Source organism: Cebus imitator, unplaced genomic scaffold (assembly GCF_001604975.1).
Source record: "Cebus imitator isolate Cc_AM_T3 unplaced genomic scaffold, Cebus_imitator-1.0 Scaffold638, whole genome shotgun sequence".
Taxonomy (NCBI): domain Eukaryota; kingdom Metazoa; phylum Chordata; class Mammalia; order Primates; family Cebidae; genus Cebus; species Cebus imitator.
In genome coordinates, this window is record NW_016107953.1 from 617,622 (window position 1) to 641,817 (window position 24,196).

Sequence of the window (24,196 nt, forward strand, 5' to 3'; positions counted from 1 at the left end):
TTAAATTGAGATGGAGTCTCTCACTGGAGTACAGTGGCACGATCTTGGCACACTGCAACCTTCACTTCCTGGGTTCTGGTTCAAGCAATTCTCCTACCTCAGCCTGGCAAGTAGCTGGGATTACAGGCATGAGCCACCATGCCCAGCTAATTTTTGTATTTTTTAGACGAGATGGAGTTTTACCATGTTGGCCAGCCTGGTCTTGAACTCCTGACCGTGTGATCTGCCTACCTCGGCCTCCCAAAGTGCTGGGATTACAGGCGTGAGCCAGCGTGCCTGGCCTCTTTCCTACCTCCTTTGCTCCTCATGGCCTCACCGTCCCTGTCCCTGGCAGAGATTTCACAGCCTCTTTATCATCTGTCCTTCCCCTGCCCTGCTCTCTTTGCCACACTCACCTGCCAAGCCTTTGCTCCACTTCATCCCAGCTGTTTGCCTTTTCCTGGTCTGCCCTGTGCAGCTGGAGGTCGCTTCAGAGAACCCCTGATCCTGCCCATTGCCCAGTGCCATCCTTTTCAAGGCATCTGTGACTGTACACAGCTCTTGCCTGCTCTGTTCTTGGTAATGGTCTGTGTCCCCTCTGGAGCACAGTGCCTCTCCTGAGGTCAGGCACGCACTCACTCTCATCAGTAGTGGGTTTCTCCTTCACTGAGAGCTATGAAAGGCCACATGGACGTGACTCACAGTGCACCCACTGCCACCACCCGCCACCCACCACCACACCGCCCGTGTGCACAGTCCTCCCAAGCCCATATGCGATTCAGATGACATGAATTCTTTAACTTAGACCTTCTTGACATAATTAGAGACCCCAGGGGCTATTGGAAAGGTAGGCCTGGGCCTTGTCAAATGTTGTCAAATGCTACCCACTGACATGAAAGAATAGGATTTCCTTTATGTAAAATCCAAGATTGAATACTATGAAAACAAGTTGAAAATACCCAACTGGGGATGAATGGTATTAACCAGTTTCACCGCCAGTTATTCCACGTCCCTGTGCAGCAGCGCAGTGAGTGTGTCTCACCCCAGCCTGGGAGCAATTCCCCAGGGTTCCTGACACCCCATCCTACACACAAGGAAGCCGAGATGTGGGGTCAGCGCCAGGTCCCGTGGGCAGCACTGCCCCGGTCTCTCCCGCTCTGTAGGCTTTGCTCATGGCCCAGTGCCACGCTGTCCTGATTTTTGTGTGCTCTACTTTCTAAAATTACACACAAAAGGACATGAAAAAAAAGCTTGCCATTTTAGTAAAGTATGCTTCCCAGAAGTAGTGCCTTGGCCTGCTTTGGTCTCTGTCATAGCCCCGGTGCCCAGAACAGAGCCTGGCTGGTGAGAGGCACTCAGCAAGTATCCGTGGGCCCAGATTTAGGGGAGCAGGATTACTACAAACAGATGAGCAAAGCAGAAAGGACTTCCTTTTTTTTTTTTTTTTTTTTTTTTTGCGAGATAGAGTCTCGCTCTCACCCAGGCTGGAGTGCATTGGCATGATCTCGGCCCACTGCAACCGCTGCTTCCTGGGTTTGAGCAATTCTCCTGCCTCAGCCTCCTGAGCAGCTGGGACTACAGGTGCCTGCCACTACACCCAGCTAACTTTTGTATTTTTGATAGAGATGAGGCTTACCATGTTGGCCAGGCTGGTATCGAACTCCTGGCCTCCAATGATCCACACGCCTCGGTCTCCCAAAGTGCTGGGATTACAGGCGTTACCCACAGCCCCCGGCCTGAAAAGGGCTTTCAGAACTGGCCCAGGTGATGATGTTTGTTGAAGAATTGTTCCAAAGCATGTTTTAAGCTTCCAAAAATGCAGCCCTCAAGAGAATGGGCTTGGGCCTAGTGTAGTGGCTCACACCTGTAATTCCAGTCATTTGAGAGGCCAAGGTGGGAGGATCACTTGAGGCCAAAACTTTGAGACCAGCCTGGGTAACACAGCAAGACTCCGTCTCTACAAGAAACTGAAAACGTTAGCTGGGCATGGTGACATGCACCTATAACCCTAGCTACTGGGGACGCTGAGGTGGAAAGATTGGTTGAGCCTAGGATTTTGAGGCTGCAGTGAGTATGATCACACCACTGCACTCCAGCCCAGGTGACACAGCAAAACCGTGCCTCAGAAAACAAAACACGAAAGAAAAAGAAGAGAGTGGACTCTGTGGACTGATGGGACCCATATCCGGGTGGCTCCTTTGCTGTATGACAAAGGCAGGTGTAAGACTAGATTCTGTGGAATAAAAATAAAAATAAATGGTGGTGTGATAACAGAAGCCTAGAAAGGTCTGGAAGACTTTGGGCTCAGAGCAGTTTTCTCTGAAGGGGTGGGAGGACTTTCTCATTCCTCATTGCCTATTTCCTTTAACACATCCTGACCGAGCACCTGTGGTGGCCCAGGGCACTCCCTGAAGCCTGGTGTCCATGGCGGACGCGGACAGCACAGCAGCTGGGGCGCAGCGCAGGCAGTGGGAGCTAGATGGAGCGTGAGTACATAGCTGGGTGCCTTAAGGAGATCACGGGGAGTGGGGCCGTAGTGGAAGACAGTGGGCCGGGGCAACAGGTGGCAGTGAGGGCCCTCAGAGGAGCTGACATCTGGAACTGAGACAGAGCCAGCCAGGTGAAGAGGAAGGCTAGGAAGGCTGCTATACACCAGAGCAGTTGAGCCAGGGAATGGGGGCGGGGAGTGAAGACCAGGGCTTAGGCTTCATCCTCAGGAGAGGCTGTGTTCTTCTCTACCTTCAGAGAAGCATTGTGGAAAGGTTCAGACACACCTGAGTGGAGAGAATCGAATTGTTTAGTAGCCCCCGCGTACCCATCACGAGTGTCCAGTGGGCAATATTCTGCCCTCTCCACCCCCAGTGGCACAGTGCTGCCTTCAGAAACAAGCAGCACAGATCTTCCACTGGGAAGACTCATGTTTCAGACAGACCCGCAATACCTGTAATACCAGTCTCCCACCCAGCAGAGTTAGCAGTGCTCCCCACGCCTCCCACACCCAGTCCTTGTTCAGGTTTTTCCAATTCTCTCAAAAGCCACTCAGGAGCCAGACAAGGGCCACACACGTTGCTTTGGTTGCTGTCCCCTAGTCTGTTTAATCTGTAATGCCCCAACCACCACCACCCCCTACTTTTTTGTGATTGTTAGAGTAAATTGTACCTATTAGAAAAATAAAACAAATTGCGGAAACATGTAACTAAAAAGAATCAAGTCACTTTGCCTCCCTGCAGAAAACTCTTGCATATAGAATGATACAATTTTCTGTAAGTCTGTTGTACTCACTGTAAAGTTTGAAGCGGGGGATGACATCATCCCTTTTTTTTTTTTTTTTCCTAAGACAGAATTTCCCTCTTGTCCCCCAGGCTGGAGTGCAGTGGCGCGATCTCGGCTCACTACAACCTCTGCCTCCTGGATTCAAGCGATTCTCCTGCCTCAGCCTCCCAAGTAGCTGCAATTACAGGCATGCGCAACCACACCCAGCTAATTTTTGTTTTTTTGGTAGAGACGGGGTTTCACCATGTTGGCCAGGCTGCTCTCAAACTCCTGACCTCAGGTGATCTGCCCGCCTTGGCCTCCCAAAGAGCTGAGATTACAGATGTGAGCCACCACACCCAGCCTATTTTTTAAAGTTACTTATTGGCATGCCTTTGAGAAGTCAGGGTGGGAGGATTGCTTGAGGCCAGAAGTTTGAGAACAGACTAGGCAACATAGTGAGACCTGTGTCTACAAAAAAATGTTTAACAATTACTTGAGCGTGGTGGCATGTGTGTCTGTGGGCCCAGCTACCTGAGAGGCTGAGATGGAGATGGCCTGAGCCTGGGAGGTCAGTGCTGCAGTGAGCTATGGTTGCACCACTTCACTGCAACCTGGGTGACAGAGTGGGACCCTGTTTCAAAAAACAAAACCTTTTTTTCCCCACCACAAGCAGCATACTCTTGTCAGAAACAAAAATATAGAAAAGAAAACAGCGCTGTCTGCACTGCCGCCCCAGCACTAGATGACAGCATCTAAGTCCTTGCTCTGCCCTGTGTGCCAGTGGGCAGCTGTTCTCAAGCTGCTGGGGTAAAACGAGGGAGGTGGGCCAGCTGCTCCAGCCCCGAGGCCCCCTTCCTTCCCATGTGGCTTATCGGTTTCCAGCACACGGAATGAACCTGTCTTTTCTCCCAGGGATGCTATCGATTCTCCTGCCCTGCTGACCTTGCTGGGTGTGTGAGGACTGGCAGGGAGGAGACCTCACCACCACCTCCTCGGCCCCTTCCTGGGGTGGTTGAGCGTCCCACAAACCAGGTGGGGAAGCAGAAGCTGCTGGGCTGGGCTGACAGGGTCCTCCTAACTGGAGGATGGTGGGTCCCTGCTGCTCCTCAGGGACTCTCTGAGGTGTTCCTGTTGACTTAGCCATCAGCACCCTTGGACCCCTGCCAGCAGTTCCACACCTACTTAGAATCATGTTGACACAGACCACAGCCTGAGGCTGTCATGGGGAGTGGGCTGGGGGTGCAGCCAAGGCCCCTCCCGACAGGGTCAGGCACAGGTGGGCTGCTCTGAAGGTGTCCGACTGGCTTTCCTTGGGGCATCTTTGAAAACGGGACAGTGCTCACCTGTCCCGTGTGGTTTTTAGTGCAGGCACTTTAAAAAGAAGGCCCAGACTTGATCCCATCTTCCTAGTTTTGTTTCATAAGGTGAAATTGCTGTTACTCTTTATAAGTATGCCGATGGTATGTACTCATGTAGAAAACTAAGATAAAATGGAAACACATTTAAAAGGTGATAATCACCCGAATGAATTCTATGATGTCCAGGACATACTTTAAAATAATGGGTTATACTTCAGAATAGTGGGTTGTGTGGAGGTTCAGAGGAAAGGAAATTAACCCCGTGGTGATCGTTGTTGACACTGATAGCGGGCTCACAGGGTTCATTACAGTGGTTTCCCTGCTTTCGTGTAAGTTTGATGTCCAACCTTAAAGAGGTGACCACTACAAATATTTTGAGGAAAACCTGCCTAAGGATGTTCTGTGCCAACACACGGAGACAATTTTAGAATCTGCTTTGTGTGTGTATGTGTGTTTTAAGACTTTATTTATCTTTGAGATGGAGTTTTGTTCTTGTTGTCCAGGCTGGAGTGCAATGGAGCGATCTTGGCTCACTGCAACCTCCGCTTCCTGGGCTCAGGCGATTCTCCTGCCTCAGCCTCCCGAGTAGCTGGGATTACAGGCATGCGCCACCACACCCAGCTAATTTTTGTATTTTTAGTGAGATGGGGTTTCTCCATGTTGGTCAGGCTGGTCTTGAACTCCTGACCTCGGGTGATACGCCCGCCTCAGCCTCCCAAAATGCTGGGATTACAGGTGTGAGCCACTGTGCCCGGCCTTAAGATTTTTTTTTTTAGAGCAATTTTAAATACACAGCAAAATAAGAAGGCACAGCCATTTCTCATATGTCCCCTAGCCCCCCTCTCTCCCCACAGCCTCCCCCATTATCAACATCTCCGAAGAGTGGGGCACTTGTCACAGTGGATGAGCCTACACTGACACATCATCACCCAGTGTCCATAGTTGACACTGGGGTTCCCTCTCGGTGTTGGACATTCTGTGTTTGGACAAATGGAATCCTTGGCTTTCAGCCCTCTGTTTTATAGCGATGCTATTTGGTGAGATCCTTTGTTCCTTCACCTACATGTGGTGGAGATGCTTCTGAGCCAGAGGCCTGCTGTGTTGGGTGGCAGGACAGTTGTGTGATGGGATGTTCCCAGCCAGGCTCCTGGATGGGAGTCCCAGCTCCCTCCTGGGAGCTCCATCTCTGGGCAAGTTTCCCAGTCCCTGTGGCTTCAGCTGCTTTATTAGAAAATGGTCCCTTCTCTGTAGGATTAGTATGAGGGTTAAATAAGTGCATTGCATATAAGCAAATGTCAGTGAGTGCAGCTCTTGTCCGTTTTCACAGCGGGCCGTGTTCCCTCATGCAGCTGTGCCTTGAGTGATTTCACCATTGCCAGGTGCTGGACATTAGACTCTGTCCAGTTTTTCACTGGCTGGACAGTGCTGCGCCTGACTCTGCACTTGTGAGACCACCAGCCCTGTGGCAGGTGCCCTCTTCTGCACTCCAGCCTCTAGGACCTTTTGCTCTTTCCCCAGCTTGAGAGCCTCAGGCCCTGGGCTTCTCTGAGTTGTCAAAGGCAGTTGTGGCCGCGTCTCTTCCTCTGTGAATACAGGTTCCCTAAGCAGCTGGCTCTGGGGTCCTTTCCCAGCACAGATGTCCAGGGAGAGGCACATGGTGGCCGTGGACCTTGCCGGGCTCCTGGGCTCCCTTCCTGGTCCAGCCTGGCGGGTGCCTGGGATGGTCTTGGTGCTCTTGTTCTCACCTGTGCTCTCTGCCCCCAGGGAAGGCTACAACAACCCCCCCATCTCGGGTGAGAACCTGATTGGCCTGAGCAGGGCCCGGCGCCCCCACAATGCCATCTTTGTCAACTTTGAGGATGAGGAGGTGCCCAAGCAGCCACTGGAGGCTGCAGCCCAGACGTGGAGGAGAGTCTGCACCAACCCCGTGGACCGGAAGGTGGAGGAGGAGCTGAGGAAGGCGAGTCCCACGCTGCGCCCAGCCTGGTGGCCCCAGCCTCTGTGTGGGCCGCTTGTGTTTATCCAGCTGCTCCTTGTCCCTGGCTGTGGGTTAGCTGCACTGACCTTTTCAAAACCCATTCCTTAGTGTATGGGAAATTTCCACCTTCAGATGTCATGTCTAAAGGCTGTGGCGATATAAGTTCCACATTCCCAAGGTTGAACACGTTTCTTAGAGTTCTTAAGGAAAATACGTGTGCACTGTTCCAGTGTGACCCAAACGTGGAGCTCTGGGATCCACTGAACTCATTCATTCAGTCACTCACTGCAGCAAACCCAGTGGGGCGCCTGGTGTGCCGGACCCAGCACTTTTTTACCATTAGAGCTGGAACCACGCTGCCAGGCAGCCCGCCTTCCCTAGGCTTGTAGGTGCTTTGGAGGCCTGCATCCCCATAGGCATGAACAGCAGGTTCACAGTGAGGCCATACCACTGCCATCCAATCCTGGCTCTTCCCTTACACAGCGCGCCTGTGGGAGGTCTTTCTGAAAGAGACCGTGTGGATATCGGTTGATTTCTTATTGATTTAACTGGGGCACTGTCAGTGGCTCCTCTTTGTCCTCTGGCCACAGCCCACATTCCTAAACTGGCTTGTGAGGCCCACTACCCTGGCCCTCCAGCCCTCCACACTGTGGCCACACTGACCTTTGCAGTCCTCCCCAGGCCAGGCTGTCCCCTTCAACCCTGACAATGTCCCACCTCAGACACCTGTTCTCTATATTGGGGCAGCATGGGGACCCTGGGACTCTAGCATGTCTCCCCTGAGCCTGCTCCGTGCTGCACTGTGAGCTGTATGAGGACAGCGACCATGTCCCTTGTGGTCATTTCAGGGCCCCAGCCCCACAACTGCACTTGGCACGGGCTGGGCATGCAGCCCAGGCTTCCGAGGGAACAGATGTGTGAGTGCAGTGGGACCTAGGGCCACGCCCTATGTGTCCAGCCCCTGCCCTCCACCAGCTCCTCTCTGGAGGGGCCACTGGGGTCCAGACCATGCTGGGGAGTCCAGGGCAGAAGGGTGGAAGTTACTGGTGCTCATCTCAGCCTCTGCCCTTGGCCTCCCTAGCTGTTTGACATCCGTCCCATCTGGTCCCGGAACGCTGTCAAGGCCAACATTAGTGTCCACCCAGACAAGCTCAAGGTCTTGCTTCCCTTCATAGCCTATTACATGGTAAGTGTCAAGCCCACCCACCTGCCTTGGTTCCCACCTGGGTGCTCCCTGATCCCTGATGTGATGTCTTAGAGCCACAGTAAGAGCAGCCAGCCCCTATCCTGTCCCCCATCTTGGCCCATCCTTCCTACCCACCCCTGGCCTGGACTCCATCCTTCCTGCCCCACCCCCAACCTAGTACCTCCCCTGTCCTGGCACCCCATCCTTCTTCCCCCCGATCCTACCATCCCTAAGACAGCTTATTAAAGCCAACCAGGAAAGTTTCAGGTCCCTGAGTCCAGGCTGCTCCCCGTAGCCTGTTGGGCTACAGAGCCCAGCCCCTGACCACAGCAGCCCTGAGTCAAGTCCTCCCACCTGTGGGGTGGGAGGGGTTGAGTGGGGTTCAGTGGGAGGCAGATCCACCTTTGATCCATAAGCACGTAAGGATGGGTGTTATGAGGTTCCCAAAGATGTGAATGGGAAAGGGATCCTTCCCCGCTGCAGGGACACACAGAACATTAGGGGAGGCCATGTAAGCATGACCGCGAGGGTCTGCAACAGGCAGTAGGGCACAAGAAAGATTTCCCCGCCGCGTGGGACTCCTGGCCCGAGAGCACCTGTGCTGCTTGGCATTGGCCTTTTAATTTTTTTTTTTGAGATGGAGTTTCGCTTTTGTTACCCAGGCTGGAGTGCAATGGCACGATCTCAGCTCACCGCAACCTCCTCCTCCTGGGTTCAGGCAATCCTGCCTCAGCCTCCTGGGTAGCTGGGATTACAGGCACGCGCCACCATGCCCAGCTAATTTTTGTATTTTTAGTAGAGACGGGGTTTCACCATGTTGACCAGGACGGTCTTGATCTCTTGACCTCGTGATCCACCCGCCTCGGCCTCCCAAAGTGCTGGGATTACAGGCGTGAGCTACCGCGCCCGGCCCTAATTTTTATTATTTTATTTTATTTTTCATTCTTTTTTGAGATGGAGTCTCACTCCGTCTCCCAGACTGGAGTGCAGTGGTGGGATCTTGGCTCACTGCAGCCTCCAGGGTTCAAGCGATCCTCCTGCCTCAGCCTCCCATGTAGCTGCAACAACAGGCACGCGCCACCATGCCCAACTCTTTTTTTTTTTTTTTTTTTTGCATTTTTAGTAGAGGTGGGGTTTCCCCACGTTGGCCAGGCTGGTCTCAAACTTCTAACCTTAAGTGATCCACCAGCCTTGGCCTCCCAAAGTGCTGGGATTATAGGTGTGAGCCACCACACCCAGCCGGCATTGGCTTTTTAGAAATACGCACTTCAAAAGCACCTTTTGGGGATGGAAGACGTCTCATTGATTAGGCCACTAGTAACATTGGGCACTTAATATGTGCCAGGAACCATGGTAAAGGCTCCACAGGCATTATCTCATTTAATCCTCTCAAGAACCGTGGGAAGCCAGGCACAATGGCCCACTCCTAAAATCCCGGTACTTTGGGAGGCTGAAGTGGGAGAATCGCTTACATCCAGGAGTTGAAGGCCAGCCTGGGCAACATAGCCCCTATCTCTACAAAAAAAATTAAAAATTAGCCAGTTGTGGTGGTTCGTGCCTGTAGTCCCAGCTACTTGGGAGGCCGAGGTAGGTGGATCACTTGAGCTCAGGAGGTCGAGCCTGCAGTGAGCCATGATTGTGCCACTGCACTGAGCCTGGGCAACAGAGTGGGACCCTGTCGCAAAACAACAACAAAAAAGAACCCATAAGAAAGGGTGTTCCTGTTCCCTCCATCTGACAGGAAGACCAAGGTTTGGAAAGGTCAAGTACCCTCACCAAAACAAAAGGGGCTGAGCAGGGCTGGGTATCCAGAGCCCTGTCCCCAGCTCCTGACAGGACAGCCCTGTCCCCAGCTCCTGAGCTCTTCTGCTGCCTCGGTGTTGGCTCTGCCCCACCCCGGGACCCGGGCCTTCACCTCGCCTCACATTCCCACCTTTTCTGTCTCCAGATAACAGGCCCCTGGCGCAGCCTATGGATTCGATTCGGGTATGACCCCCGAAAAAACCCAGACGCCAAGATTTATCAAGTCCTTGATTTCCGAATCCGTTGTGGAATGAAACACGGTAAAAACTCCTGAAAGCTTTGGTTCCTGCCTTTCTCTCTATATGCCTTTCAGTTTCTAGCATTCTCTTTTGTAGTAAGAATCTTTTCATTTGGGGAGAATAAAAAATCCTTTTGCCCCCTTGCCGAGACTCTTTTGGATCCAGAATGCATGGAAACAAAAGTCGCAGCTCTGTGCTAGCCCCACCAGGGACCGCCCGGTTTCTGAACCACGTCCCTCACTGAGTGCCTGCAGGTGCCCTGTGGTCCTGTGACGTAGGCCAGGCACGTGTGAGAGCCTCAGTGCCCACCCCGCCTGGGAAGCCCTGGGATTCGTTGGTGAGCACAGTGGCGTGCTTGGCAGCCTGGGGTGCCCTCTTGGGAGCTGACCCCATGGACCCAAGTCGCATCTCCAGTGTGAAGCCAGTGTGGTTTGCTGACAGGCCCTGTGCCCGCCCTCCTGACACGCCTGCCATTGCCTGCAGGTTACGCCCCCAGCGACTTGCCAGTCAAAGCAAAGCGCAGCACCTACAACTACAGCCTCCCCATCACTGTCAAGAAGACACGTGAGTGTGCCAGGTGCCCTCTGTGGGTCAGGAGTATTTGCCAAGGAAGTTGGGGCACCTGGACCCAGACGGGGAGGTGCTTCCTGGGGGTCACTCCAGGGCTCTGCCAGCCATTCCTCCCCTAGGAGGGGGAGGGCAGGCAGAGGGCAGGCCAGGGTGGTTGGGACAGACACCTCCTCCCCACCCTGCGTGTGCCAAGGCACTGCTGTTGTCCCCATGCAGCCAGCCAGCTTGTCACCATGCATGACCTGAAGCAGGGCCTAGGCCCATCGGGGACGAGCGGTGCTCGGAAAGCAGCCTCCAGCAAGTATAAGCTCAAGGTGGGCGCCCTGAGCCCCGGGCGGGGGTGGCTCCCAGCGGATGCCGGGAGTGGATGGGAGGACCTCCCCCTCAGGGCCAAGCACCCTGTGGGCGACACCTAGGGGGCTGTGATTGGGGCAGCTCTGCCCAGCAGGGCCTTGGCACCGTGCCTGCTTTTGGGGCAGCCTTTAGATACTGAGGGCAAGAACTCGGTGCAAAGCTCTGGGGCTGTGGGTGTTGGGGACATGTGGCAAAGAGGTGTTGACAAGCATGAGGGAAGCCTGGCACCAGCAGCTGCGTGTGGCTGTCCTTCTGGAGCCCTTTGGGAGCTTGGGCCCCTGCTGAGCCATGTGACCACCGCTGGAATGACTGGAATCGGGCACACGCAGGACAAAGCCAGAGCAGGCCATGTGGGCCGCAGCTGTGGCAGGAGCCTCACCGGCTCAAGTTTCTGTCAGTGCGGTTGCCCAATGGGGGTTGCCTGACGGGGGCTGGTCGTGTCCAGAGCTGTCCCCACATTCAGGTTCCCGCAAGCCGCTCCACAGTCCTGGCGGGGGCTGAGAAGGGCTCATCCCCTTTGGTGGAATCACCTGCCAAGGGAGCGGGTGGCAGAGACGAGTGCAGCAGAGACAGGTGATGTGAGGGACTCGCTGTCCCCAGCATCTGGGGCCCCTGCCTGCTCCCCAGGCTTTTCGGACCTTTGCTGTCTTCCCAGTCAGGGGTGACCATGTCACAGCCTGTGCGGCCTGCCTTCTCCTTGAGGCCTCTCCTGTGAGGCTATTATCCTTGCCTCTAGAACTACCTAGCTGGGTAGGGAGAGAGTAAACACTTGCTAAGCCCTGCTTTCTCCTGAAAAAATGTCAGGGCAACCCACAGGGGACACAGGATGACAGTTTAGCAGTAGTGGGTGAGGAATGAAGTCAGAGTGCAAGGCGGCACAGAACGCAGAGTCTGACGAAAGGCTAGTGCCAGCCCCATGCCATGGGCACCGTGCCTGCTGGGCAGGCAGGCTCACCGTTTCCAGTGACCCCGGGAGGGCCTGGGTGCTCCTCTAACTCTCCCAGAGCCTCCCAGGGAGTTGGACCTTGTTTTTTTTCCTCAACTGCTCCCTGGCCCTCTGGCCTGTCTGCCAAGCCTGGTCCTGGTGACCAGCCAGCTCCTTGGAGAGACCCCATGGGAGTCTACATGGCATCTCCAACGCTGGCACCCCTGAGCTCCAGCTGACCTTTCCTGTCTCTCTCCCCCTTTCTCACCAGGACTCCATCTACATCTTCCGGGAAGGGGCTCTGCCACCCTATCGGCAGATGTTCTACCAGTTATGCGACTTGAACGTGGAAGAGTACGTATGGGGGGCGCTGAGACAGTGATGGGGGCCTGTGGGACTGAGGACCAAAGTGTTCACAACTCTTCCACTTCACGTCGGCCATAATCTCCCGCAAAAAGACTCTCCCATCTGGGAGTTTGGTGCTGCCGGGAGCCCTGCTGTGCCGGCCGCCCTCACAGGCGGTTCCCTGTAAAAAGCCTCGGCTCAGAGCTGCGCGGAGACAGTTCTTGCTGTTCTGTCCTTGCCCCTCTTCCACTGTCCACACGAAGGCCCACGAGCTGGTTCCTAATCCCAGGACCCATCAGATCCCAGAACCCTTTTATCAACTTGTTCTTTGTGACGTTTAAAGAATTGCAGGGGGAGGGCACTGGGTGGGAGAAGATGGGAACATGCCAAATACATGTTGAAATCTGCTGAAAGCCACGGCTCACCAGAAGCATGTGCCAGGGTACACGCCGCGCTTCGAGTGTGGGTGACGGTCCGGGGACCACGCAGGTTTAGGGCCCCAGCCGGAAACACACAGCCTGGTCTCAGGTTCCTCTGTAGACTTCACTGCTTTTCTCAGTACAGGATTGCCTCTGCCAAAAACCAACACTGGCATCTCTTAGCAGAGACCCCACCCTGGGACTTAAGTCCCACCCCTCTTCCCCACCCCCAGGCTGCAGAAGATCATCCACCGCAATGATGGGGCAGAACATTCCTGCACGGAACGGGATGGGTGGTGCCTCCCCAAGACCAGTGATGAGCTCAGGGACACTATGTCCCTCATGATCCGGCAGACCATCCGCTCCAAGAGGCCTGGTGAGAGCCGCTCAGGGTAAAGGGGGGCCAGGATGCCTGGGGATCCCCTCAGAGGCAGCAGGTATCCCTCAGGGGACCCATTCCTGAGAAATTGCACCCAGGTGGCATCATCTTGCCCCTGGCCCTGGTGGGAGGTGGGCAATGTGAGCCAGAGTCCAGCCCCGGAGCTGGCATCACCCCGACTGCCCACAGAGGCTGCCTCAGGTGAGGCCCTCAGCTCTGGGGTCTAGGGCAGGAGGCAAGCTCAGAGGGGAAGGGTGCACAGCGCAGCATTGCCGCTAGGCCTCCACCTGCCACCCTCACTCCGGTTCACGTCTTCAGCCGTGCATGTGCAGGCTCTGCCTCTGTCTTCTTCCTGCTCCACATGGCTCAGCCTCTTCCTGGGAACAGGCAGTCCTGGCAGGGGCAAGGGCCAGCTGCAGGGGAAGGGAGGAGGGCGGCATCTGCTGGGCCATGGATCTGACGAGGCTGGGGAGAGTCATGAGAGGCCCCCGTCTCAGGGCATTCCTCTCAGGCTTAGGGAGGGGGCATCCTGCACCATTCACGTCCCCCAGATCTGACTGGAGCAGGGGTTCTTGGTCTGCTTGGAACCCAGACTCAGCCCCCTTTTGGAATCTAATCAAGGGTATAGACCCTTTCCCAGGGAAAATGGTGTGTTCACTCTCAGGGGTCCCCAGGCCCTTGAAGCTGCCTATGGCTCCCCTATGCAGTGTTTCTCTGGGTGCTCATTAAATTACAGCTTCCCAGGGGAGCCTCCACCCCATGCTTCCCCACCAGCTTCTTCAGAGCTCAAATCTCAGAACCTTATAATAGAAACAGGCTCCCCAGAGCCTGCATGGGACACCCATGGCCTTGTCCCCCCCGGCCCCAGCTCTCTTTTCCAGCTCAGCCAAGGCCGACGGCGGGAAAGAGCAGCTGACTTACGAGTCTGGGGAAGATGAGGAGGAGGATGAGGAGGAAGAAGAGGAGGAGGAGGAGGATTTCAAGCCATCGGACGGCAGTGAGAATGAGATGGAGACAGAGATTCTGGACTATGTGTGACAAGGCCTGAGGCTGGGCCTCCCTGACCAGGCCAGACTGGTGTGTGGCCTAATGAGGGAGCCAGGGCTCCCACTGCCACCCACAGTGCCCAGTGGCCCTAGGAGGCCCTCTGAGGAGAGCTGGTGTCCCAGCAAAGGGTGCAGCTTACTCCAGCCCTGGCTGTGCCCCACTGCTTGGTGCAGCCTCTGGTCCGTAGGGGTTAGGGACATCCCCAGAGGGCATGTCCTGACCCCGCCACCCATGAACCAGCCCAGCATCCAGCCAGTGAGTGGGCACCCAGTGCTTCTCACGCTGAGACCAGCAAAGGCCAGAGGTGGAGCTGGGCAGCTTGGGGGCCAGGCCGAACGGCAGTCTCCGCTTAGCTGTCCCGACTGTGGTGGAGATAGTGTGGGGAGCCTGGTGCGTGGTCCCAGGTGGCAGGAAGTGGCCTTGGCTCTGGTCCCATCTGTTCAGCGCAGCTTTGGCCACAGCCAGGCCTTGCTGGAATTGTTCTTATTAAACCAATTTCCTGAAAAGTCGGATTCTCACTGAGTGTTGGAGCCATAGGGGAGTCTCTTCTTGCCTTGGGGCTTGGGCCCCCTTAGTCCCTTCATTTGTTCCTTCGTTCATTCAGTGACCATGCTGGCAGTGCTGGCCTGTGCTCCCTCACCTGCGGTCAGGTGGGTTGAGGGCAGCCAGGAGGACTCCAGGCTGGGGCTCATTTTTTCTCTAAATGAACACCTTCTTGACAAGGTCATGGGAAGCGGGCCCTGCTGTCTCATGGCTTCCCAGCATGAAGCCACTGAGTCCTGAGCCCAGCAAGCCTGCTGCCTGGCTCTGCTCCCTGTGTTGTCCTTGGCCGAGGTGCCTCTTGTGTGTGCAGCAGATTCCCTCCCACCTGTGTGTGTGCCGGACATTCGCTGAAGAAACGAGGTCGTTTGTCTAGAGAACGGCCCCATTTTGGATCGGCTGGCTGCTTCTGTGTGGTGCTGAACTGCTCCCTTCTCTCTTGTATTTCCTGTGGACTGGTGGAGGCTCAGCCAGAGGCAGGTTCAAGGTCTCTTCCTGGGCTGCGTCGGTCTTCAGGCACAGGATGTCTGCTGGGCCCCTTTGGTGACACTAGGATTGACTGGCTGGTTTAGGTGTTATCAGCCTGATTTGTTGGTCTTTTAGCTAACAGTTTTTTGTTTTATTTGTGGGTTTTTTGTTTTTTCTTTTTTTGAGATGGTCCTGCTCTGTTGCCCAGGTTGGAGTGCAGTGGTGCAATCAGGGCTCACTGTAGCCTCGACCTCCTGGGCTCCAGTGATCCTTCTACCTCAGCCTCCCAAGTAGCTGGAACTACAGGTTGTGCACCACCATGCCCAGATAATTTGTACATTTTTCATAGAGATGAGGTCTCAGTAATGTTGTCCAGGCTGGTCTCAAACTCCTGGGCTCAAGAGATCCTCCCGCCTCAGCCTTCCAAAGTGCTGGGATTACAGGTGTGAGGCACTGTGTCCAGCCTAGTGAATGGCTTTTGAACAGCTGTTGGTAATTGCCTGGACCTACTACTTCCTTAAAGGTGCAGAATGGTGATTTTTTGATTTATATGGTTCCCTCTGCCGGAATTCTATAAAGGAATCTTTCTCATCATCTATTCGATTACCCTGAAATACCATTTGGACAGAAAAGGAGAGAAAATACCTGCTTTCACTTCTATCAGTTTTCCGAACAATGAATTAGTGCCCTGGCAAGAGGTAGTGACAGGGAAGGCAGGGGCGGGAGCGTGTTTCCTGGGCTTCCTGGTGAACTCTCAGATCTGTCAGTTGCAGGCTTGCTTTTTCATGCCCAGCTTGTCTATCTTTGGCCAGGGGCAGCCTCAGGTTGCCTTCTGTAGTCCTTTGACACAACCCTTGGGTCTTGGGCACCTTCCTTACTTGCCAGCCACCAAGATGGTGCAGGCTCCAGCCCCTACCCGGCATTTCCTGCCCGGGACCCAACTGAGCCATCTCCCCAGGGTGCACTCCTTCGTTGGTGTGAATGTCGTGTTTAGAGGCCCAATCTGGTCATGGGGATGGTGGTTGCTCCTGGGGTTTCTTTACTGCTAGGGCTTTGGAAGAGACAGAGCTAGGAAATACGTTTTTTTGTTTTTTGTTTTTTGCTTTCTTAACCAATTAAAAAAGTATGAGGCCGGGCACAGTGGCACACACCTATAATCCCAGCACTTTGGGAGGCCGAGGCAGAAGGATCACTTGAGGTCAGGAATTCAAGATTAGCCTGGCCAACATGGTGAAACCCTGTCTCTACTAAACATACAAAAAATTAGCTAGGTGTGGTGGCATGCACCTGTAGTCCCAGCTCAGGCAGGAGAACCGCTTGAGCTTGGGAGGTGGAGGCTCCAGTGAGCCGAGATCGCACCACTGCACTCCAGCCAGGGTGACAGAATGAGACTCCATCTCAAAAATAATAATAAAGTATGAATTCATGCAGGTATTTCCCAGTTGTCAGATTGTCGGGTTTTACTTCTCTGATTTTACACCTGTTTTTCTGCCTATGCTGAAAATCTGGATTCCTGACAGCACTAGCCTAATTGCTTATGTTCTTTTTCCTAGAACATACATATGCTAGTTTCAAAATATAAGATATTGTAATAAATCATATTCGAAGTACATGAATTTTAAATAACAAATTATAAATATCATAAAACAGATCCACTAAGGATCACTTAAGATCGGTTTGCTCATTCTCCTGAAATTCTCCCACCGAATATGCAATTGTGCCTCCAGGTCCCTTAAGTCACTCTGTGATTAGGCCATCTTCCTACCGAGACCAGCTCAGCCATAGAGACCCCCACCCAGGCAGCACTGAAGGAATTTAGAAGCAGACACCCAGATAGAACAGCGAAGTGGGTCTATACAGGGGGCCAGCAGCCTACTGAGCTGAGAGCCTGGGCTGACAGCATTCCAGGCTGAGGGCCGGAGCAGTCCCTGACCCACGCATTTATTTTCTCTGAACAGGTGATGGTTATTAACAAACAGATGTTCGGTATTTTCTCATAACAAAAATATACCAAGTAGGCAGCTGGTGCCCACTTACCACTGATCACAGACAAACTAAAAAGTTTTCTCCACGAGGGACCCTCGGGGGCAGGGTCAGATACCCCACGCTTAAAGAATTGTTTTAACCGGTGTATGATATTCGTATACTGTCTTGCCGCTTTAGAACGCCCGAGCAGTTCTCTACTTAGCAGAGGCCAGCTAGGTTTTCCTTGCCACTGTTCTTAACAAACGATATATTTTATCATACACTCAGCATTTCTCAACAACTACTGATACACAGTTAGATGGAACTTTGGGGTACTTTTTAATCATGCAAATGTAGAAACCTAGCCACGACTTTTGTGTTTTTTGAGACAGTTTTGCTCTTGTCACAGGCTGGGGTGTAACGGCATGATCTCAGCTCACTGCAACCTCCGCCTCCTGGATATAAGTCACTCACCTACCTCAGCCTCCTGAGTAGCTGGGACTATAGGTGTGCACCATTATGCTGTGCTAATTTTTATGCTGGGCTAGTTGTTTGTTGTTGGTTTTGAGACAAAACAGTGTCACTCTGTTGCCTGAGCTGGAGTACAGTGGCGTGATCTCAGCTCACTGCAGCCTCCACCTCCCTGGTTCAAGCCATTCTCCTGCCTTAGCCTCCTGAGTAGCTGGAATTACAGGCACCTGCCACTAAGCCCTGCTAATTTTTTGTATTATTAGTAGAGACGGGATTTCACCATGTTGACCAGGCTGGTCTTGAACTCCTGACCTTGTGATTTGCCTGCCTTGGCCTCCCAAGATGCTGAGATTACAGGTGTGAGCCACAGTGCCCAGCATTTTTTTGTATTTTTAGTAGAGACAGTGTTTCACCATTTTAGCCAGGCCGGCCTCAAACTCCTGACCTCAGGTGATCTACCCTGCCTCAGCCTCCCAAAGTGCTGGGATTACAGGCATGAGCCATGGCGCCTGGCCCCTATCTAGGACTTTTAAGTGGATGTTTCTCTGCCTGAAAGCAAAGTTGAAGTGTTTATTTTACAGCACCTTGTAAACAATAACTGTAGACCCTAATATTTGTTGTGCCACAAACTTCTCATCCATAGTTTCTCCGAGTGAAGGTATTGATGGGGAAATGTGAAATTCAGAGAGGCAGACACAGGCCCAGGCCACACAGCTGTGGAGCGGCAGCATCGGGTGGGCCCTGTGTCGGCTTTGCAGTTCTGCCTCGTGTGACGTAAGCTGGACTTCATTAAAATAAAAAATTTCTGCTCTGCAAAGAAAACAAAGACAAGCCACAGACTGGAAAAACATATTAGCAAAAGACATCTGATAAAGCACTGTTATCCAAAATATACAAAGAGCTCTTAAGACTCAATAAATAAGAAAACAACCTGATTACAAGATGGGTCAAAGACATCTCACCAGAGAAGCTAAACAGGTGGCAGATAAGCACCCGAAAAGATAATCCCAGGATCAGTGCAGTGGCTCAGGCCTGGAATCCCATCACATTCAGAGGCCGAGGCAGGACCGTCTCTTGAGCCTAGTAGTTCAAGACCAGCCTGGACAACATAGCAAGACCCCATCTGTATTTCTGTATGAGATATATCCACATCATATGTTGTCAGGGAAATGCAAATTTACACAGTGAGCTACCACTTCATACCTGTAATAATGGCCAAAATCCAGAAAACTGGCCAAACACCAAATGCTGAGGAGGACGTGGAGCAACCAGAGCTCCCATTCGTTGCTGCTGGGAATGACAAGCGGCGCAGCCACGTTGGAAGACGGTCTGGCAGTTTCCTAATAATAAAACCCACTCCTAGCACGTGATCCAGCACTCTCAGTCCTTAGTATTTACCCAACCCGCAAACAGATGTTTATAGCTGTAAACCAAAACTAAAATTCCAAGCCCCTCAGCTGACTGAATGCAACAGCCTCTCAGCCAGGGGGACCCAAAGGAACCTGAAGGTTCAGGCCATGATGGGCAGTAGGGGTCGGCCATGCCTCATTATACTCTCTTCCCTTTGGAATTCAGGCTCAGCTGACTGGCCTTACAACAGAGCTCTGAAGACTGACAGGACAGACTCTGTAGAAATAAGACATAAAATTCCAACCTGACTACAATATAGCATCACACGACAGATGGATGGCAGGTCATGAAAGAAACTGAAATATTTTACCCCAAAATGTATTTCTTTGACATATTTTGGAATGGCCCTGCACAGCTGTCTCTTGTGGAGGAAATTTGCTTTCTGTAGAGAATCTTTCCTTTACCAGGTCATTTCTGAAGAATTTAGCATCTTTTAGAGGTCCACGTAGGAAACATGTGCCGTCTATGGTCTCTCAGGGCAGCCATCTATGAAACTTCATCTACATAACAAGCAGCTTGGTCGCCACAACATTTTATCTTCACTGAGACCCTCCTTTCTGTTGATTCCAGGTTTTTGGATAATAACAAATGGTTAATCAGAAAATCTTTGAATTCACCTATGATTTGTAAGCCATCCCAACCCCTCTATGAGCTGCACACATAGACAAGCAGGCTGGGAGCTTGCATGGGTGAATGGCCACAGGAACTGGGGACTAGACATGTTCAAGATGACAGCTCCATCTTCCCATCTCTGCTAGCCATGTGAACAGTACCAAGCAGACAAGACGATGCGGATCAACTGGAAAGCCTATTTGCATAATCAGATTAGGGCAGGGCCACCAGCCTTCCCCTCGTGCTCTGTAAACGTCACACCTGATAGAACCAATCTGTGAGTTCTATGTAAATCAGACTCCGCCTCCTCAAACCTGACTATAAATTCAGCGCATCTGGGTCCACCAGGCCTTTCCGCTTGGAGAAGAGACAGCTGTGGCTGTTTCTCTTCACTTCTGCCTATTAAACCTCCGCTCCTAAACTCCTCGTGTTTGGCCCTGTCCTAAATTTTCCTGGCGCACAACAATGAACCCCAGGGTATATATCCCAGACAACGTAGCTGCTTCAAGGGATTGGAGTGAGGAAGGATTGAATCAGTGGAGCCCAGGGGATTTCGAGAGCATTGAAACTTCGTGATGATACTGCGGGGGCCAAGCGAGAGCTTTCCTCTTCATCTTCTGAAGGGCCACTGCAAAATCACTAGCATGGGGCACATTGACTAACAGGGGAAAGAGCATGCATATTTGTTTAACGTGTATACACGGGAGCCTTTGAAATGAAGATCCAACTTCCCAACAAAGCACAGAACTTAGATGCCATCTTGAGGTTACACAAAGAAAGGGGGATCAGAGCATGGCCAAAACTAAGTTACAGGTTGGGTGCGGTGGCTTATGCCTGTAATCCCAGCACTTTGGAAGGCCAAGTCGGACAGATCACTTGAGCTCAGGAGTTTGAGACCAGCCTGGCCAACATGGCAAAACCCCGTCTCTACTAAAAATACAAAAATTAGCTGGGTGTGATGGCACATGCCTGTAATCCCAGGTGCTTAAGCGGCTGGAGAAGGAGGATCCCTTGAGCCCAGGAGTTCAAGGCTGCAGTGAGCTGTGATTGTGCCACTGCACTCTAGCCTGGGTGACAGTTAGACCCTGTCTCTAAAAGCCCAAAACACCTGAAATCTCTGGACTCCTGGTGATTATGACGTGTCCATGAGGGTGCATCAGGTGTAACAGATGTATCCCCTGATGGGGATGTTAATAATGGGGAGACTAGGGTAGGGGAAGGACATATGGGAAATCTCTGTAACTTTCCTCTAATTTTGCTGTGAGCCTAAAGCTGCTCTAAAAATGTATCTATTATTGACCCAGCAATCCCATTACTGGGTATATACCCAAAGGATTATAAATCGTTCTGTTATAAAGACACATGCACATGTATGTTCATTGTGGCACCATTTACAAATAGCAAAGACCTGGAACCAACCCAAATGCTCATCAGTGATAGACTGGACAAGGAAAATATGGCACATACACACCATGGAATACTATGCAGCCATAAAAAACAATGCATTCTTGTCCTATGTAGGGACATGGATGAATCTGGAAACCATCATTCTCAGCAAACTGACACAGGAACAGAAAATCAAACACCGCATGTTCTCACTTATAGGCAGTTGTTGAACAATGAGAACACACGGACATAGGGAGGGGAGCATCACACACTGGGATCTGTTGGTGGGGCTGGGGAGGGACAGCGGGGGGTGGGGAGGTTGGGGAGGGATAACAGGGGAGAAATGCCAGCTATAGGTGACGGGGGGATGGAGGCAGCAAACCACATTGCCGTGTATACCTATTGCAAACCCTGCATGATCTGCACATGTACCCCAGAACCTAAGTTCAATTTTTAAAAAGTCGGGCCTTCCTTTCCCTCTCTCCTGCCCCCAGCTCTCTCCCCCACCCTCTCCCTCTCCCTGCTGCCTCCCCTCTGCTCTCCCCTTTCCTTCCCATTGTAAATAACGCTGCAGTGAATATCCTCGAGCACAAAGGGTCTGTCTCCCAGTTCAGAATTACCTCCTTTGTTTACAGCAGGTTCTCAGACCTAGAGCAGCTGGGAAAAGGCCTGAGGCAAAGGCATTTGCTCTGGGGCAGGCCCCTTCCCCATGGCTGAGCTCCTCCTCCTGCCCTCTGGCCTTTCCCCAGCCTCCCTTCACCGCTAGGGCTCCTGAATTGCTACAATGGTCGACAGAGGGACAGATGTGGCTCTGGGGGTCCACTGGATCCCCGGGGGCAGCCGCAGGGGTGGCAGAGCAGGGATGTGGTCAGTGTGGGAAGCACAGGCTCCAAGTCTCCTGGGGGCTGGGAGGTCTCTGGCTGCTCCCACCTGTCCCCACCGCTGGAGAGGGCTGTGCAGTGGCTGGAGCTGCCACTGAGTGCCTCGGTGAGGGTGACTTCAGACTGGCTGAGCTTCTTAAAGGCCCCATCTGAAGATGTTGTTCATGGATGTTTCACCACTCATAGCCTTTCCTGGCTCCGGGAGTAATATGCAGTCACAGAAAATACAAGTGGCCTCCTCCTCCTCCACGACCTCACGCCTCGTGCTCACGCCTCCCACCACCTCTTCTCCTTTCCCTCCCCTTCCGTCTCTCTGGTTGAGCCCCAGGGCCTTGGCTGGGCCCTTTCTTTCCTCAGGGAAGCCCTCAAGGCTGGACTAGACACCCCCACCCCCAGCCCCACTGCATCCCCCTGAGCCTTTCATCCTCCCACCCAGGACACATCAGGCTGCATGCTGACCCCTCCCCACCCTTGAGCGAGGCTGCCTTGTGCTGCTCTGGGACCTGCACCCAGCTTGGACTGCCTGATTTGTGGGCCTCAGGAGCAGCTCATACGGATAAGGTCAGCCACATGGGAGGGGTGCCTGGCAACATGTGGCCCTCTCTGTCCCAGAAGTCATGTGCTCGGTCCCCTGCGAAGCCCATTTGGGGACCTAGGGGCAGGGCATGGAGACAAAGTATGACATTTTCTCTGACAGTGACGCCAAGCCCTGTGAACTAACCAGAAGGCAGCGTACTGTGCGCCCTGCCCGGCGCCGCCACCCCCTTCCTGCCCGCCACCATGCCACCTGCCTCTGCTCCCAGGTAAGCGGTAACCTGCACAGGTGCACCGTGGGTTTTGGAGAAAGTGGATCATCCCTGCACCAGAGTGAGTGGTGGGGAGGGGATGTTGGAGAGCACATGACCCAGCATGTGACCTTGGCCCCAGCTCAATAAATACCCGAGGCTCAGAGGGAGGGCCACCCAGAGGCTGACGCACACCATGGGGCGCCTGCAGCTGGTTGTCTTGGGCCTCGCCTGCTGCTGGGCAGTGGCCAGTGCCGCGAAGGTAAGAGCCCAGCAGAGGGCAGGTCCTGTCTCCTCCCAGCTCAATCCTATCTGGAAACTTGGGGCCAGGCTGAGGAAGAGAGCCCAGCACAGCCCCGCAGCAGTTCCCGGGCGCTCACCCTCATTTCTAGGGGGACAGGTGCCAGGTAAAACACAGGATGCCCAGTTCCATTTGAATTTCAGATAAACTGCCAAGAACTGCTGTGAAAGTATCTCCCATGAGATATTTGAAACATATGGGTCAGGAGCTGTGGCTCCCGCCTGTAATCCCAGCACTTTGGGAGCCCGAAAAGGGTGGATCACTTGGGTCAGGAGTTGGAGACCAGCCTGGCCAACATGGTGAAATTCCGTCTCTACTAAAAATACAAAAATCAGTCAGGTGTGATGGTGTGTGCCTGTAATCCCATCTTCTTGGGAGGCCGAGGTGGGAGAATCAGTTGAACCTGGGAGGGGGAGGTTGGCCTGAGCTGAGATCACGCCACTGCATTCAAGCCTGGGTGACAGAGTGAAATGCTGTCTTAAAAAATAAAAAAGAAAAAGAAAAAAATGAAACATACTAAAAAAAATTCACTGTTTACTTGAAATTCCAATGTAACTGGCTAGGCCTCTTGAAATTGTGTTTGCTAAGCCTGATGATCCCGCCTACAAACCTCTCTGAGGTTGAGGTTGTTCCCATTTTATAGAAGGGGAAATGGGCCCAGGGCCTGGGAGTGTGGAAAGCTGGCAGAGGGGATAGAGAGGCAGGCAGAGGGGACAGAGAGAGGCCGGCAGAGGGGGTAGAGAGAGGCTGGCAGAGGGGATAGAGAGGCAGGCAGAGGGGGTAGAGAGGCAGGCAGAGGGGATAGAGAGACTGGCAGAGGGGGTAGAGAGAGGCAGGCAAAGGGGGTACAGAGGCTGGCAAAGGGGGTAGAGAGGCTGGCAGGCCGTTTGCCCAGCGTTGCACAGCTGCTACCTGTTTTTCCTGAGCAGGAACCCAAAACCTGGGCTACTCCACACGGGAATCCCGGTCCCTCCAGAGGGAGAGCTGGCAGGCAGGAGCTCCCTCCAGGCGTATCAACGGGGTGACTTCAAGCCCAAGGGCTGCCCAGCTCAGTTCCCTCAGGGACAGCGGGTAGATGAGCACCAACCTCCAGGCTTCTTGTGGGGATGGACAGATTGGTGCACAGAGGCAGTCCTCATGGCACAGGGAAGGGTGGAGGGTCCCTAGGGGGGGATCTTTACCAGCAGGGGTCCCAGGAGCTATGGGGACTTGGGCGTGGGGCCATCGACTCTGTACCCAGCCAGCTAGGCCCTGTGCTGGAAGATGAGAGGGGGAAAAAGGAGGCCCCACCCCTCAGGAAGGAGGAAGTTTGGTGTGAAACTTTCCGGGGACACTGAGCATTGGGTACGCTCCTGCCAGGAGCCGGACAGGCCTCCCATCTGATGGCAAACAGGCCGACAGGAGGCACAGCTGTGGCTCGTCTTCCACATGGGGAAACTGAGGATCATAGTCAAGGCCCGGCAGCCATGGCCAGAACCCACACCTCCACCCCACTTCCTGGAGGGCTGCCTAGTGGGAACACTGGTTGAACCAGTTTCCT

The 24,196-nt window shown here is 53.3% G+C and overlaps 2 protein-coding genes across 3 annotated transcripts in view; both read left to right on the forward strand.

Annotated features, from left to right (window-relative positions):
* GTF3C5 (general transcription factor IIIC subunit 5) overlaps positions 1-14,340 on the forward strand; it is a 20,522-nt gene extending 6,182 nt beyond the window's left edge. For both annotated transcript variants that reach the window (XM_017517568.2, XM_017517569.2), the window contains exons 4-11: positions 6,357-6,552; positions 7,652-7,756; positions 9,705-9,819; positions 10,282-10,362; positions 10,585-10,682; positions 11,919-12,001; positions 12,645-12,787; positions 13,659-14,340. In XM_017517568.2, coding sequence (XP_017373057.1) covers positions 6,357-6,552; positions 7,652-7,756; positions 9,705-9,819; positions 10,282-10,362; positions 10,585-10,682; positions 11,919-12,001; positions 12,645-12,787; positions 13,659-13,828 — 991 coding nt within the window. In that variant the 3' untranslated portion in view covers positions 13,829-14,340. The remainder of the gene's footprint in view (positions 1-6,356; positions 6,553-7,651; positions 7,757-9,704; positions 9,820-10,281; positions 10,363-10,584; positions 10,683-11,918; positions 12,002-12,644; positions 12,788-13,658) is intronic.
* A 7,133-nt stretch (positions 14,341-21,473) lies between these two features.
* CEL (carboxyl ester lipase) overlaps positions 21,474-24,196 on the forward strand; it is a 10,313-nt gene continuing 7,590 nt past the window's right edge. The window contains exons 1-5 of the mRNA XM_017517567.2: positions 21,474-21,537; positions 22,007-22,131; positions 22,227-22,373; positions 22,498-22,617; positions 23,844-23,968. Of these exons, the coding sequence (XP_017373056.2) occupies positions 21,474-21,537; positions 22,007-22,131; positions 22,227-22,373; positions 22,498-22,617; positions 23,844-23,968 (581 nt within the window). The remainder of the gene's footprint in view (positions 21,538-22,006; positions 22,132-22,226; positions 22,374-22,497; positions 22,618-23,843; positions 23,969-24,196) is intronic.